This window comes from Oryx dammah, unplaced genomic scaffold (genome assembly GCF_014754425.2).
Source record: "Oryx dammah isolate SB20612 unplaced genomic scaffold, SCBI_Odam_1.1 HiC_scaffold_23, whole genome shotgun sequence".
NCBI classification, from domain to species: Eukaryota; Metazoa; Chordata; class Mammalia; order Artiodactyla; family Bovidae; genus Oryx; species Oryx dammah.
The window spans coordinates 12390048-12407185 of record NW_024070207.1 but is presented as its reverse complement, the minus strand read 5'-3'; the positions used below and the strand labels follow the sequence as shown (position 1 = coordinate 12407185).

General features: G+C 41.8%; 1 protein-coding gene across 4 annotated transcripts in view; it reads right to left on the bottom strand.

Annotated features, from left to right (window-relative positions):
- Positions 1–7064: 7064 nt before the first annotated feature.
- BEX4 (brain expressed X-linked 4) overlaps positions 7065–17138 on the bottom strand; it is a 77965-nt gene continuing 67891 nt past the window's right edge. For 2 of the 4 annotated variants that reach the window (XM_040265007.1, XM_040265008.1), the window contains 2 exons: positions 8008–8085; positions 7065–7659 (listed from right to left, as the gene is read on the bottom strand). In XM_040265007.1, the coding sequence (XP_040120941.1) occupies positions 7292–7654 (363 nt within the window). In that variant the 5' untranslated portion in view covers positions 7655–7659; positions 8008–8085 and the 3' untranslated portion in view covers positions 7065–7291. Of the gene's footprint in view, positions 7660–8007; positions 8086–8545; positions 9257–13361; positions 13399–17138 lie in introns of those variants that run through there. The other 2 variants (XM_040265005.1, XM_040265006.1) reach the window with 2 other exon arrangements.

Below are 17138 nucleotides of genomic sequence, written 5' to 3'. Positions count from 1 at the left end.
GTCTCCAAAATCTGGGAATAATCCAGATGTTCTTCAACAGTTGAATATATAAATAAATATTGGCACATATATAAAATGGAATACTACTCAGCAGTAACAAGAAATACACTTTTGTTTCATGCAACAACATGTATTCATGTAAAATTTAAGTGCATTATACTAGTTGAATATAGTCAGATACTAAGGGCTACATATTGTGTGATTACATTTATATGATGTACTAAAAAAGTTAAAGTTATGGAAGTAAAATCAAATCAGTAAAGGAATTCCCTGATGGTCCAGTGGTCCTAACTCAGCACTTTCACTGCTGTGACATGGGTTCAATTCCTGGTTGGGGAACTAAGGTGCCACAAGCTGTGTGGCCAAACAAAAAAAAAAAAAAAAACATCAGGTCAGTGGGTCACAGGGATTGGGGGTAATGGATGTGTTTGATAGCAAACAGGCTGCAAAAAGGAATTTTTAGGGTAGTAGAACTCTTCTGTACATTATTATGGTGATTAACATGCATATGCAAACCCATAAAACCATACACCACAGAGTGACTTTTACCTGTGCTAGTGCTTCTAAACTGGAAGTGATTTTGCCCATAAGGGGATATTTAGGAGTATCTGCAGACATTTTTTGTTCTCACACTGGGGCATTTGGTGCTACTGGCACCCTAGTAGGAGACTAGGAATATTGATAAACATCCAACAAATGTCAACAGTACCAAAGTTGAGAAAGCCTTCTACATGGAAGTTTTAAAAATCAACTAGACTGTCAGGAGAATACAGGAAAGAGTACAGATACATCTAACTGAATTACACATGTCTTAGTCTATTTGGGCTGCTATAATAAAACACCACAGGCTGGGTAGCTTATAAGCAACAGACATTTATTTGTCACATTTCTGGAGGTTGGAAGTCAAAGATCAAGGTGCCAGCATGGTCAAATTTTAATGAAGATTGTTTTCTGGGTTGTAGGTTGCCAGTCTCACTGTGTCCTCAACATGGTGGAAAGGATTAGGGAGCTCTCTGGGGTCTCTTTTATAAGGACACTAACTCCATCCATGAAAAGTCTGCCTTCATGACTGAGTATCTCCTAGTAAAATCACATTGCACATTAACATTTCAACAGATTAACTTTGGGGAGACACAAACATTCATACCATAGCAAAATGTACGAAATCACTTCCTCGAAGTGGATAGGGAATAATGGAGATGACCTAAGTAACTTTAAGAAACGACGTTTGACGGGGTGGTAGTAGTGTTTAGTCACTAAGTCATGTCTGACTCTTTTGCAACCCCATGGACTGTAACCTGCCAGGCTCCTCTGTCCATGGGATTTCCCAGGCTAGAATACTGGAGAGAATTGCCATTTTCTTCTCCACCGGATTGTCCCAACCCAGCAGTTGAACGTGTCCTGCACTGGCAGGCGAATTCTTTACCATTGAGCTACCAGGGAAACCCTTTGACTGGGTACTGCAAAGCAAAAGACAAAATTAACTGTATTCTAGTTGGTATATCCATTTCAGAGTGTAGTATAGCAGTTCATTACATGTATAGCCATACATTGCATGTATATGAAGGTTAAACAAAGACGTTTATATTATATGTTGTAGATAGTGGAAGCCAAGTTTCTCATGTCAGAGAAAGAAGTTGCAAAAAGGAAAGGATTTAGTGTCAGAGACATCAATATGAACTCCTGTGTGTGTGTGTGTGTGTGTGTGTGTGCGTGCACACAATTAGTTCTGTTCACTGAGAGGGCCTAGACACAATGCTGCCCCATTAGCAATGAACACACATAGGGCACAGATCTTGGTTTCTAAATACCATTTTCTAATAAAAGGAACCAGGACTCCTTGAAGAAATAGTTGATCCTAGGATCAGGGCAGGGAAAGTACAAGATGAACCTGGAATGTCTTGTAGTACTAGAAGGTAAAGAAGTGTTTTGTAAAGAATGTGTAAATGTATTTGTTTTCCTTTGCTGTGTAACAAATAACCACAAAAGTAGTGGCTTAAAATGGAAATCCAGGCGGGCTCAGCTGGATTCCTTGCTTAAGGTCTCAGAATGCTGAAATCAGGGTGGCAGTAAGCTTGGACTCCTATCTGAAGGTTCTGAGAAGGAACCTGGTGCTGGACTCATTCAGGTTGTTGGCTGAATTCAATCCATGCAGTTAGAGGACTGCAGTCCCTGTTTCCTTCCTGGCTGTTGACTGAGGTGTTGTTTTTTTTTTTTTTCAGCTTCTAGAGACTCCTTATATTTCTTGGCTCTTGGTCACCTCCATTTTACAAACCCAGCAATGACAAATTGAATCAATCTCTTGCTTTGAATGTCCTAGACATCCTCTCTTTTCTTTTCTGCCTTCTTCTTCTGCCACCAGCTAGAGAAGGTTCTATGCTTTAACAACTCATGTGATTTTACTCAGCAGATCAGGATAATCCAGGATCATCTCCCACCCTTAAAGTCAACTGACTGAGTGTTAAATTATATCTGAAAAAATCTCCTTACAGCAATATCAAGATTAGTATTTTATTGAAGGACAGGAATCTTGAGGGAAATATCTTTAAAATTCTGCCTAACACATTGGACATGTCAAAGGCACATGAGCCAATACCAAAGAGCTTCTAAAGGACAAAACTGGATCAATTTGAGAAAATCAGATGCTATTTGATTATATCACAAAGAATAAAACATCGAGGTAGCTCAGTGGTAAGGAATCTGCCTGCAATGCAGGAGATGTGTGTTCAGTCCCTGGGTCAGGAAGATCCCCTGGAGAAGGAAATGGCAACTCACTCCATTATTCTTGCCTGGGACATCCCATGGACAGAGGAGCCTGGCAGGCTACAGTCCATGGGGTCACAACATAGCTGGACATGACTTAGCAACTAAACAACAACAGCAATACTGATATAAATTAATGATTAAATAAATAAGGTAAGACTTACTTACAGAATAATTCCAAGTAATAAATGTAGGTGATATAAGGGACATAGAAAATCACCATTAGAACACCAAAGTAGTAATTTGATGCAGGTAAGACCCACTGATGAATGTTAAACCTAATGGGCAAAACTTTAAGGAAAATCAAGATATTTGCATAGTTTTAAAGTATCTCACCTCCAAATTTTAATTAATAATTGTGTTTATTTTTATACTCACAAATTCTTTGGTACTTCTTCCTCCAAGAGGTGAAGCTTAACCCACCTCCCCATTCTATTGACTATGAGCTGGACTAGATGACTGATTTCTAAGAAATAGAGTATGGAAATGGAGAAATAGAAATTTACAGAGGAAAAGCTTAGCTAAGGGATCAAAGTAAACACCACCACCAATAAGTCATGTTGATATATAATTTATATGAATAATAAAAAGAGCTATCAACTCTGTGGTCTTATTCCCCAAATCTCATAGTAATCCCAGTTATCATGGGAAAACATCAGACAAGTCCAAATTGAGGGCCATCCTACAAAACAGCTGATAAGTACTCTTCAAAAAGTGTTAAGGTTATTAAAAAAATAAAATAATAAGGAACTGTCAGAGAATGTAGGAGAACGAGGAGACATGATGACTAAATATAATCAGTATCCTGGATTGAACCTTGGGGCGGGGGGAAGGACTTTGGGGAAAACTTGTTAACATTTGTATAATGTGTATAGCTTAGTTAATAGTACTGAACTAATGTTAATTTCTTAATTTTAATAGGTGAAATATGTTAACTTAGGGGAATCTAAATGAAAGGTATACAGGAACTCTCCTTACTACCTTTGCAACTCTTCTGTAGATGTAAAATTATTCCAAAGTAGAAAGTTAAGAAAGGATTATTAGTTTACTTGGGCTTTTCTTGTGGTTCAGCTGGTAAAGAATCTACCTACAATATGGGAGACATGGGTTCAATCCTTGGGTTGGGAAGATACCCTGGAGAAGGGAAAGGCTACCCACTCCAGTATTCTGGTCTGGAGAATTCCATGGACTGTATACCCCATGGGGTTGCAAAGAGTCTGACATGACTGAGCGACTTTCACTTAATTCTTGTGAGATTTCATAAAGGAAGACAAAAAATCTTGTAGTCAATTTGCAAAATTTAATCAGAAGTCTCCCCTAAGTTTTTGATTTGCTATATACTACAAATTATACCTCATACCTTGAGGCAGACCTCATTTTATTGTGCTTTGTTTTATTGTGATTTTTACAAATAGAAAGTTTGTGGCAATCCTGCCTTGAGCAAAAAGTCTATTGGTGACATTTTTGAAAGAGCTTTTGCTCACTTTGTGTTTCTGTGTTACACCTTGGTAATTTTTGCAATATTTCAAACTTTTTATTGTTACTATATTTGTTACAGTGATTCATGGTTGATGATCTTTAATGTTTCTATTGTAATTGTTTTGGTATTTTTATTGATAAGGTATTTTTATATTCAGATATGTATTTTTTAGACATAATGCTATTGCACACTTAATAAAGTGCAGTATAATATAAACATAATATTGTGACTTGCTTTATTGTGATATCCACTTTATTGCTATTCTGGAACTGAACTTGCAATATCTCTGAGGTATGCTTGTAATGCTATTATAAATATTTGTGTACAGGTTTTGCGAACACGTTTTCAATTCTCTTGAGTATATAACTACAAGTGGAATTGCTAGGTCGAATGGTAGCTCTACATAGAACTTTTAGGAGGAACCCCACAATGCTTTCCACGGCAAGTGCATGATTACACTTTTCCACCAGCAATGCTTGAAGGTTATAGTTCTTCACATCCTTGCCAACCCTTGGTACTGATTTTTTTGTTCAAGGTGTCAGCAGGGCTGCATTCATTACTGAGACTCCAGAGAAGAATACATTTCTCTACTTTTTGAGCCTCTCAAGCCTGCCCACATTCCTTGTCTCAGAGCCCCTGTCCTCTATCTTTAAAGCTAACACCACCAAACTGAGTCGTGCTCATGTTCCCACTTCTCCGTTTCTACTGTTGGCTTTTTCTTTTTTTTTTTTTTTTGGATACTAGCCTTGCTAGTGGATGTGAAGTGCTGGAGGGGCACATCCCCAGTGGCTCTGCTCTTCTCTAACTTTTCTGCAGAAATTGGTCCTCCTGACTGATTTACTTCTGGACCAAATTCTACCATTCACTTGGAAACATTTGGCCTAATGGCATCCTTTTCAGATCTCTATCAGAAAGGATCTCAATAGGTTATTTCCATGAAGCTATACTCAACAAGTTGTGATGAATGTAGGAAACTTCCAAAAATGAAAACGAGAGAGAAAGTATCCTATGTGAAAGACTCAAGAGTTTTCAGCTTCTTTCAGTTTACAGAGACCCCAGGGGCTGGTTTAAGATGTTAGAAATACATCTTATAAGGTGACATTATTTCTTATATGTAAAACTAAAACAAGCTTTTCAAAGTAATAATTCTTAAAACTACTTGTGGGTGATGAACAGATGCATTTCTTTTTAAAAAATTGCTTGTTGTGACCCACAAAACTGATTTAAAGAGCTGTAATTTGCAATAATTCCCACTACGAAGAACACTGGATTGAAGGATATTTGAGATTTCTTTCTGCTCTATTCTAAAAATTAACCACTCTACATTGGAAAGACAAAAAAGCAAAACACAAAAAAACAGCCTCAGTCTTGCTGAGTCTGGTCTTCTTGAGCTTGTTGTCAGTTAAAATAGTCAAATATTCTCCATTTCCAGATGACAAAGTCCTACAGAAAAAGCCCCAAGTCAGACCCCCCCCACCAAAATGTACAGCAGAAGGTAACCTTGGTACTTGGCATCTCAACTCCAGTACCCTCATCTGCCATTGTCCCTACCCTTTTTATAATCAGTCTACTTTAAGGTCTTGTACTTTCCTTTTTTAATGCTTTTGCCCAGTGAATTCAGGAAGTATTCATCATGTTATTACACTTACTTCGTTTACACTTAATGTGACATGATACACATATGTGTTCATGAAATATACATACAGCTTCCTTGGTGGCTCAGTCGGTGAAGAATCTGCCTGCAATGCAGGAGACACAGGAGACACAGGTTTGATCCTTGGCGGGGCAGTGGGGGAAGATCCCCTCGAGAAGGAAATGGCAACCCACTCCAGTATTCTTGCTTGGACAATTCCATGGACAGAGGAGCCTGGTGAGCTACAGTCCATGTGGTTGCAGAGTCAGACAGGACTAAGCGACTAACACTTCACTTTCCAACATACACACATACAATAGTGGCCTCTAGTGATATACACTAGAATTACCTGGAAAACGTACTAAAAACGGGATCATTTGGAGTTCCTACTCTGGTTCTGGGCTTCCCTGGTGGCTCAGCTTGTAAAGAATCTGCCTGCAATGTGGGAGACCTGGGTTCAGTCCCTGGGTTGGGAAGATCCCCTGGAGGAGGGCATGGCAACCCACTCCAATAGTTTTGTCTGGAGAATCCTCATGGGCAGAGGAGCCTGTCAGGCTGCAGTCCATAGGGTCGCACAGTCACTGAGAGACTAAGTAGCGCTCTTGTTCTAAAGGATAGAAATCAGAGGTCCCACATTCTCACAAAGCTTCCCCTACTAAGGTATTTTTATGAAGATGGTAGACTCACACTCCTTGAAAACAGTAGGACATGCAAGGAGATCGAACCAGTCAATCCTAAAGAAAATCAACCCTGAATATTCATTGGAAGGACTGGTGCTGAAGCTGAAGCTCCAATACTTTGACCACCTGATGCAAAGAGCCAACTCACTGGAAAAGACCCTGATGAGAAAGATTGAGGGCAGGAGGAGATGGGGACGACAGAGGATGAGATGGTTGGATGGCATCACCGACTCAATGGACATGAGTTTGAGCAAACTCGGAGATAGTGAAGGACACGGAAACCTGGCATGCTGCAGTTTATGGGCTCACAAAGAGTTGGACACAACTTAGCGACTAAACAACAACAATGCATTCTTAAAGGTATATCAGATATTGAATTATGAATATGATCCTTCCTGGTTGGTTGAGGACAAAAAATAACCAAAGACAGTTGATATTTTGTGTCTAGGGAGCTAGAAGAGGAAAGCTAACATTAACAAAACATAAAACAAGGTGTGTACCAGGAAGATTGCTTTTAAAACTGCTTTATTAATTTCATATTATGAAAAGAATACTTTTTCTTATAACTGAATGAAATTGCCCTGCTGACAGAAAGTTATACAATGAGACAAAATAGTATTCAGTTAGAAACTGGTAAGTGGAAACACCAAAAGATTTACAGAAAAAGTAACTCACAAAAACTACAAGCATGTAGAGCAGAGGCCACATTATTAACCTCAGGAAAACTCTTAACAGTCAAGGTATAAGGCAAAACTCATAATGATTGTCAGGTTCAGGAGTTTGGTAGGGCACATGATGTCTCATCTGCTGCTTCTTAGTCTTTCTCTTGATTTCTACCATCTGCCCCACATGCTTTTCTACATTATTCCCCACTTCATTGTGATCGATGCGCCTGTTGGGTATAACCCATCGAAAATTAGGGACAAGTCGTCTAACCCATCCCAGCCTGATATTTCCTCCAGACTTCTGGACTTGGCCCCCTCCCAAGTCGCGTGATTCCTCTCCAGTCTTCAAAGGGGCCTGGTCCCCTCCTTCGTTTTCCTGTTGGGCATCTACCATGTTGAAACTTTCTATTGCTCGTTCCTCTTTGGACGCCATTGCTCCTAGGAGACAAAAGACGCAACAAGGGGCTATTTTCTGGGTGGAATGATCAGCACCGAGGACAGAGGCCCTACTACGCACCTCTCAAGATTCCCAGTCCTGGTGGTCAAAGGCTTTTCAAATTTTCCTTTTCCCACCTGAGAGGCCTCCTACGCCCTCTAGGGGGCCCCCAGTCCGAGCACTACCCCCGCTCCCGCGCCCCAAACCCCCCATTTTCCCTGCCGATCCAGGCCCAGGTCTCTGCAGGCACCAAAATGGAGGACGGGGTTGCAGGTAGCATTTGGAGTCTTAGGGTTTTCCCCACGTTCCCCCCACGGCCCTCCCACTGCCCAACGGTCCCTCGCACCGACCTGGGCCTATCCTTGCTGTCTCCTGCTCCTCCTGATTCTTGCTGTAAGTGCGCCGCCGCAACACTTCGACTCGCAGACCTGCAGAGGGTCGGGGTGGGGCCAGGGGGCTGCTGCAGCCGGGCGCTCGGCCCCTTCCCGGGCCCAGGTCCCCTACCCCCAGCCACCCCCACCCAGTGTGCCCCGCTCCCACGCTCAACCGCCCGCTTCCCAGTCCCCCACGCCGCGCCGACCAACATTTTACAATCCGAGAAGAACGGGGGCGGGGCAGGGGTGTGGGAAAAGCTCGCTACGGTGCGAGAAGCAGGTGTTAGCAAAGGCCTGCGGCCTTAAGGCCTCCCGGCCCGTCCCCCGCCCAAGCCCCCAGGAAGACCTGCCGCTTTCGGCGGCCAAACGCCGGGTGTCGGGGGCGGGGGGGGGGGGGCGGAGTGGCGTTGGAGCTGCAGTCTCCACTCCGAGGCAACGGACTCCCGAGGAGAGGTCCTCAGGCTGCGTCCGCTCGCCGGCGCCACCTTTGCGGACCCCACTCTGGGTCCCTTACCTGCTCCTCTCGCTTCTCCTCTTAGGGATCGTCCCCGGCCCGCGCTCCCTCAGGGCCACCCGGAGCAGGTACTAAGAGGCGAGGAGGCGACCGCCGGGTCTGACGCGAGAGCAAGCGTGCAAACAAGACGAGGCACTGGCCGGTTACGTGGGCTTGTGTCACCGCGGAGAGCCACGCCCTCGCCCCGCCCTTCCTGCCCCTCGGGGTCTCGCAGAGCCCTTGGTGGTGCACACACACTTTCCGTTGCCCCTCACTCCTCACCACCACCACCCGCCGCCCTGTGACACTTGTCCAGGAGCCCGCCGCAGAACCCTCCTTTCTTCACGTGTTCCTGGGCCTTTCTCTGCCGGCCACCTAAGGGCAATATTTTCCCAGGGCTGATAGCCATTCCCATTTCTCTTCTGAGGACTTCCCTTCTCTCTCCTCTGCACCCAAGATACACCCCTCCACCTGCTGGGATTTAGGTACAGCATTTTAGGGGATGCTAAACCCCTCAACACTGAAGATAATCACACTTTAATGCAGTATTCTAAAAAACAAAGTTAATGCAAGAATATCTGTGATGAGCAACGTGTCCCACCCACTTCACTCCCAAGCTGTTATATTCTCCTTATCATGATTGTCCACCGTTTTCTTATTTTCTCTGAACACAAATGCATGGGGGAGAGTGGGGAACAGGAAATGAGTCAAGGAGATGGTTTTGTTTTGTTCCTATTTTTGATTAAAAATTCCTTCTATTTATAGTTTACATTAACTTTATCTTTTATTATGGAAAATTTCAAACATATGCAAAAATAGAACAGTATAATGAAAGGCAATGTACTCATCACTGAGTGTACATAACTGAAAATGTATCAGGACAACTCATGGTCAATCTTATTTAATCTATATCCCCTTACCCACTTTCCACCCTTAGAGATTATCTTTGAAGTAAATCCCAGACATATCACTTTGTGCACTTGTACAAGGACTCTTTTAATGACAACCATTATATCATTAACATGTGCTTAAGTTGCTTCAGTCACGTCCGACTCTGTGACCCTATGGATCATAGCCTGCCAGGCTCCTCTGTCCATGGGATTCTCCAGGTGTGAATACTGGAGTGTGTTGCCGTGCCCTCCTCCAGGGAATCTTCCTGACCCAGGGATGGAATCCATGTCTCCTTTGTCGCCTGCGCTGCAGGTAGATTCTTTACCAATAAGCCACTGGAGAAGCCCCTTGGCTATGACAATTTGATGGCACTGTGTTTTGGTGAGTGTATCCTGCTTTGTTTGTTGAGCTGCTTGGATGTGTGTGTTTGTGATTTTCCTTGAATTTTAAAAATTCTATCCATCATTTCTTCAAATAATCTTTCTTCCTTCTCTCTTTCTCCTTTTTCTTTCTGCTCCTCAGACAGAGTAATAGACTTAGCTTAAAGTTCCCTGATTCCTTCTTCTGCCTGTTTACTTTTGATGTTGAACCTTGATATTGAATTTTTCATTTCAGCTACTGTATTTTCAGCTTCAGGATTTCTGTTGGTTCCGATTTATCATTTTTTTTCCTGTTTATTGATAGTCCCTATTTGGTGAGACATCATTTTCCTGGTTTATTTTAGTTCTTTATCCTTTACCATTTTGATCATATTAAAGAGAGCTGATTTAAAGTTTTTGCCTAATAAGTCCAATCTCTGGGCTTTCTGAGTAATGTGCATGTTAAGTTGCTTCAGTTCAGTTCAGTCGCTCAGTCGTGTCCGACTCTTTGTGACACCATTAATCACAGCACACCAGGCCTCCCTGTCCATCACCATCTCCTGGAGTTCACTCAAACTCACGTCCATCGAGTCGGTGATGCCATCCAGCCATCTCATCTTCTGTCGTCCCCTTTTCCTCCTGCCCCTCATCCCTCCCAACATCAGAGTCTTTTTCAATGAGTCAGCTCTTCGCATGAGGTGGCCAAAGTACTGGAGTTTCAGCTTTAGCATCATTCCTTCCAAAGAACACCCAGGACTGATCTCCTTCAGAATGGACTGGTTGGATCTCCTTGCAGTCCAAGGGACTCTCAAGAGTCTTCTCCAACACCACAGTTCAAAACCATCAATTCTTTGGTGCTCAGCTTTCTTCACAGTCCAACTCTCACATCCATACATGACCACTGGAAAACCATAGCCTTGACTAGATGGACCTTTGTTGGCAAAGTAATGTCTCTGCTTTTGAATATACTATCTAGGTTGGTCATAACTTTTCTTCCAAGGAGTAAGCATCTTTTAATTTCATGGCTGCAGTCACCATCTGCAGTGATTTTGGAGCCCAAAAAAGTAAAGTCTGACACTGTTTCCACTGTTTCCCCATCTATTTCCCATGAAGTGATGAGACCACATGCTATGATCTTAGTTTTCTGAAGTTGCTTCAGTCATGTCTAATTCTTTGTGACCCCATGAACTGTAGCCCACAAGGCTCTTCTGTCCATGGGATTCTCCAGGCCAGAATACTGGAGTGGGTTGTCATGCCCCCCTCCAGGGGATCTTCCTGACCCAAGGATTGAACCCACATCTCTTATGTCTACCTGCATTGGCAGGCAAGTTCTTTACAAGTAGCGCCACCTGGGAAGCCCTTCTGAAGGACAGTTTCTATTCTTTTTTTCCTGTGAATGAGCCATATTTTATTTGCATGCCTCATAATCTTTTTCCTGTTGAAACTGGACATTTTGACTATTACTATGTGTTACCTCTGGGAATCATATTCTTCTCTCTCCCCTAGATTTGTTGTTGCTGGCCATTGTGATTTGTAGTTGAATTTTTGTTTAGAGATTTTTCAAAACTGTTTTTGTAAAGTCTTTATCCTTTATCATGTGTGTCCACTGAAGTCTCTGTTGCCTAAACTTAGTGGTCAGCTGGTGTTTGGACAGTTTATATAAATACCTGGAGTCAATGAAAGTTAAGAAGAAAAAAGAACAAACACTCTTCCAAGTCTTTGCAGATTGGTCCTTGCTGGGAAACTCATTCAGTGTTTAGCCAGGCAATTTACAACTCTCTTAGCTTTTACTTCCTACTTCAGACTTTCCCTGGGTGGCTCAAATGGTAAAGAACCTGCCTGCAGTGCGGAAGACCTGGTTTCGATCCCTGGGTTGGGAAGAGCCCCTGGAGAAGGAAATGGCAACTCACTTCAGTATTCTTGCCTGGAGAATCCCATGAACAGAGGAGCTTGGTGAGCTACAGTCCATGGGGTCGCAAAAAGTCAGTCACAACTGAGTGACTAACACTTTCTTTTCTTTCAGAGTCTGAAGGACATCCAGAGGTGAAAGCTTGGGGTCTCCTCAGGCCTGTAAAGCACATTCCCATTCTGGGCATATGTGTGGCCTTCTTAATCCCCCTGTATATTTGAGAACTTTTAAAAGCCCTTACTTATTCCCCCATGTGTCTCCTTTCACAACCCCTTCCTCCCAGTTTTTTCATTACATTTATTGTTTATTCTGAGTTTTGTCCTTTGCCCCAGGCAGCTAGAGCAAACATCTGAGCCTTTAAATGCTTTTAACAAAACCCACTTTACTCCTTGGGAAAGCTCCGAATCAGGCAAAACAAAGATAAACATTCTGCCAGATGAGTTGAGATCCAGAGCCACAATTTACTGAGAATAAACTCCATAATGCTCCTTCTGGTACTAGCAACCTTCACCAGCTGATCTGGGGTGTTGGGGATGACTACTCGGCAGTTTAAAATACCACAGCACTCTAACTACAATACAGGAGCTTCTCTCTTCAACAGGTTTTTCCCTGGTTGCTGACGAATGGAATGTTTCCTGTCATATCAGTAAACAAAGGATGTCACAGTCATCAGCAATTGTAGCCACCACTGAAGGTGAGCTAATGAGCCCTGAGGGAACTCAGGGAGGAAAGAATACCTTCCATTTAGAAGCCATCAGACTGCAACTACTTCCTACTCTGACCCCTGAGGAAACTCAAGATCTGAAAACACAGGATACTGGCCCCAGATAGCTGAGGTGCACATCAAAAGAATGATTACAGTGAGTCCAGACTCTTGCATCTTCCCATACAGAGAAAAGCACTAAATTCTGTAATTTGACATATCTGGTTTCTCTAATCAGCAGTCTTTTGATGTTCCTGGCTACCTGCTCTTTGTTGCAAAACTCCTATATATCCTAGCTCCTCCCTCACCTCCTTGGAGCAGCAGTTTCTCAGAGCTATCTGGGATGCTCTCTCCCCAGCTGCAGCCCTCATTTTGTCCCAGATAAAACTTAACTCACACCTCCCACATCGTGCATTTTTTCTAAAGCAACACTGCTGTAGTTGTTTGTGTTATTTAAAAATTAGATTCCAGTGTGATGCAAAAGTTTATTCTGACAGTTTTTGATATGGACTCTGGATTTCTTATTACTCTGCCATTTTTTGAGATGTCTTCTCTCTGTATGTTTTTAAACTCTCTACAATATAATGTCAGCATGCAGTTATCTTTCAAAATTAACCTAAGAAAGCAGTACAAGATTATGCTTGATTTTCAGTAATTTTAAAGTGGAATACTCAGTTAATTATAATGTTTGATACTTTGTCACAAATAAATTTATATATTTTACTTGATTAAAAAGCATGCTTTCTGGAATATAGCTATGGGAATTTCATATTTCTAAATATGTTTGAAAGTTATTAAAAGGTTAAAAATTATAGATAAATATAAAAAATAAGTTTTGTTACCATTGTGAATAGTAAATATTTGGGTACTGTTTGAGTTCTTCTCAATTAAAAAAATAATTTCTAGTCAAAACAAATTTACTTAAGTTTTAAAGGTTACTAGTACATGTTTTCCCCTTTTACCTCATTCTCTTACCATGTCTGGTTACAGGAGCATTCCTTCCTTCAAGTCTCTCAAAAAAATCAGGATAAAAGATGAGTGAAAAAATAACTGCACATAACAAAAGATCCAAAATGATAGTGAAAGTGAAAGTTGCTCAGTCATGTCTGACCGTTTGTGACGCCATGAACTATACAGTCCATGAAATTCTCCTGGCCAGAATACTGGAGTGGGTAGCTTTTCCTTTCTCCAGGGGATCTTCCCAACCCAGGGATTGAACCCAGATCTTCGGCATTGCAGGCAGATTCTTTACCAGCTGAGCCACAAGGGAAGCCCAAAAATGATAATAAAACATTATAATGAAATAGAATACGTCCTAGCAGCATTAAAATCCCCATTTGTGCAACAACCTATTTCTAGTCACATGGAAATCAGCACAAGATACAACCACACTTGCTCCATGAGCCAGACTGTGGAGTTATCCAGAAATTACCAGCCCACAAAATGAATATAAAACTCAGAGCTCTACTACTTGAAATACACCACATAGACTTTGAGATTGAGAATCCATGTTATTAATGGTCAGTTGATTTTGCAAAAGCATCACCCTTATTTTTCAGCCATAATTGCAGAGACTGAAATGGAAGTTTTCTGACTCTGCATTAGGTATAGTTCTCATTACACAAGTATACTTCTTTGTTCAATTCTCCACATCAGGGATTTCTGGCATAAAGTTACAATACAATATCCTTAACATTCTCCCCTCTCCCCTAATAGGCAAGATGTGGCTTGCAAAGTAAACATCCTAGTGGGTTATATGCAGAGGGAAGCAGGCCATTACAAAAAGAGGGATAAGTCTAGTGAAGTGGGGGAGTTACTTGTCCAAAGTGGACAGAACACATAAACAGCCACTCCACAGGTTTCTTTTGGGGCTATCCTAGATAGAAAGACCCAGGGCTGGGCCCACTCTAAAGAGGTTCATCCTAGGGGTAGCATCTTGTAAAGGAAAGAGCACAGCTGAATTGGGAGATGAACACCTGGGCTCTTAATACTGGTTCTGTCATGTGCTCACTGAAGACTCTTGAAGTTCATATGTTGGGAGTTCCTTGGTGCCCATTTTTGTCCACCTTTCCCTCTCATTCCACATTCTCTCCTTCGGCAGCCATCTCACCTATACTTATATCTTCAGATATGACTCCTGCGTTTCCCTCTCTAGGTCAGCCTCTGATCTAAAGATCTTGCTACATTCTTAACATTCCCACTTGGGTATTCGAAGGTATTGAAAAATCAAGATGGTTCATCATGTTCCCACCAGAAGCGATCCATTATACATTGCTCATCCCAGTTGATATCACTACCTGTCACACAGATAATCAGGTGAAACAACTGAGAATCACACTAACACCTCCTGTTATATACCCCCTCCAGCTCTCAAATCTTTCATGAGTTCACCTGTTTGTTTATTCTTTCATATGTCCTTTTGTCTAGAAGAAAGATTGCTGGCTCAAGGGAGAATGGGGATAATCAATCACACAATCAGAGTCCAAGAGTGATCCATTGAAATTAGAAGGGGCTACTTCAGGAAGTTTTTTCACAGCAGGGAAAGTAGGGAGCATAGGTGGTGAGGCAGGAGGTTCCGATACCCTCCTGCTCTCCACCCAGGCACCCCTTCCTAATAAAGTCTCTTGTTTTGTAAAAAAAAAAAGAATGTAGGGGGCAAAGTGGGAATCAAAATGGCATCTTCTGAAGTGCCCCACTAGGTGCCCAACATTGGTACTTTAAAAATGAGGAAGGCTGAATGTCAGAGCAGTTAAATATCATTTTCAGGTCCCACAGTTAAAAGGCTAAGATCATCTCCGTGAGGGTTGTCTGACCCTAGTGACCATGGTCTCACCACTCTCTCACTTGAACTTCTCTTCTATATGGTGGCCTTGCAAGGATGAGGAATGAGTGAGTTTATGCTTTCTGGGTAGGAAAATCTGTGTTGAGTGGTACAGGTTACCAGGGGATTTGTATTAATATTTATCTTCCTCCAATTGAAGATTTCTGATAGATACACAGGATTAGAGCTCACGTAAGAAGTCTGGGATGAAATGTGGATAGGATCCTAGCAAATACCTACTACATGCGTGGTAGCCGTGTTCTATTTTACTCTTTCTTTTCTTTTTCTTAACTTTTAACAGTTAAAATTTTTTTAATTTGTTTATTTTAATTGGAGGCTAATTACTTCACAATATTGTAGTGGTTTTGCCATACATTGACATGAATCAGCCATGGGTGTACACGTGTTCCCCATCTTGAACCCCTCTCCCACCTCCCTCCCCATCCCATCCCTCTGGGTAATCCCAGTGCACCAGCCCTGAGCACCCTGTCTCATGCATAGAATCTGGACTGGTGATCTGTTTCACATATGATAATATACATGTTTCCATGCTATTCTCTCAAATCATTCCCCACCTCGCCTTCTCTCACAGAGTCCAAAAGACTTCTATATATCTGTGTCTCTTTAGTTGTCTCGCATATAGGACTATTGTTACCATCTTTCTAAATTCCATTATATGTGTTAGTATACTGTATTGGTATTTTTCTTTCTGGCTTACTTCATTCTGTATAAAATTCTCACTGTTTACAGATGACATGATCCTCTACATAGAAAACCCTAAAGACTCCACCAGAAAATTACTAGAGCTAATCAATGAACAGAGTAAAGTTGCAGGATATAAAATTAACACACAGAAATACCGTGTTCATGGATCAGAAGAATCAATAGAGTGAAAATGAGTATACTACCCAAAGCAATCTAGATTCAATGCAATCCCTATCAAGTTATCAATGGTATTTTTCACAGAGCTAGAACAAATGACTTCACAATTTGTATGGAAATACAAAAAACCTCGAATAGCCAAAGCAATCTTGAGAAAGAAGAATGGAACTGGAAGAATCAACCTGCCTGACTTCAGGCTCTACTACAAAGCCACAGTCATCAAGACACCATGGTACTGGCACAAAGATGGGAATATAGATCAATGGAACAAAATAGAAAGCCCAGAGATAAATCCACGCACCCATGGACACCTTATCTTTGACAAAGGAGGCAAGAATATACAGTGGAGAAAAGACAATCTCTTTAACAAGTGGTGCTGGGAAAACTGGTCAACCACTTGTAAAAGAATGAAACTAGAGCACTTTCTAACACCATACACAAAAATAAACTCAAAATGGATTAAAGATCTAAATGTAAGACCAGAAACTATAAAACTCCTAGTGGAAACATAGGCAGAACAGTCTCTGACATAAATCACAGCAGGATCCTCTACGACCCACCTCCCAGAATGATAGAAATAAAAGCAAAAATAAACAAATGGGACCTAATCAAACTTAAAAGCTTTTACACAATGAAGGAGACTATTTTACTCTTTCTGAGTCTGATTATTCTCTCTGTGAACTAAAGTTGCTGGACTAGGTAACTGGTAAGATCCCTTTCTGCTTTGTTTTTATAAGGGCTAAAGATGGCTACTTAGTAGTTTTTGGATGCTACAAAGTGAGTCAGAGTTCCTCATCAACGCTCCATCCCTCCTTGTAGGCTGTACTTCAGCCATAGCAGAGTGTCTCCTGGCTGTGTACCCCAAGCACATTGGGTACATTTCCTCTTCCATGTTCTTTGCATAGTCAAGAATATCCATATAGGTATTCCACTTCCTCTCAACAATCCTACTCCTGTACGATTTAGCTCAAAACTCATGTCCTTCCCTCATGATTCTGACTGGCCTTGCCTGGTGTGCAATATTTTCTCAAGAAGGACAAAACAAAAGA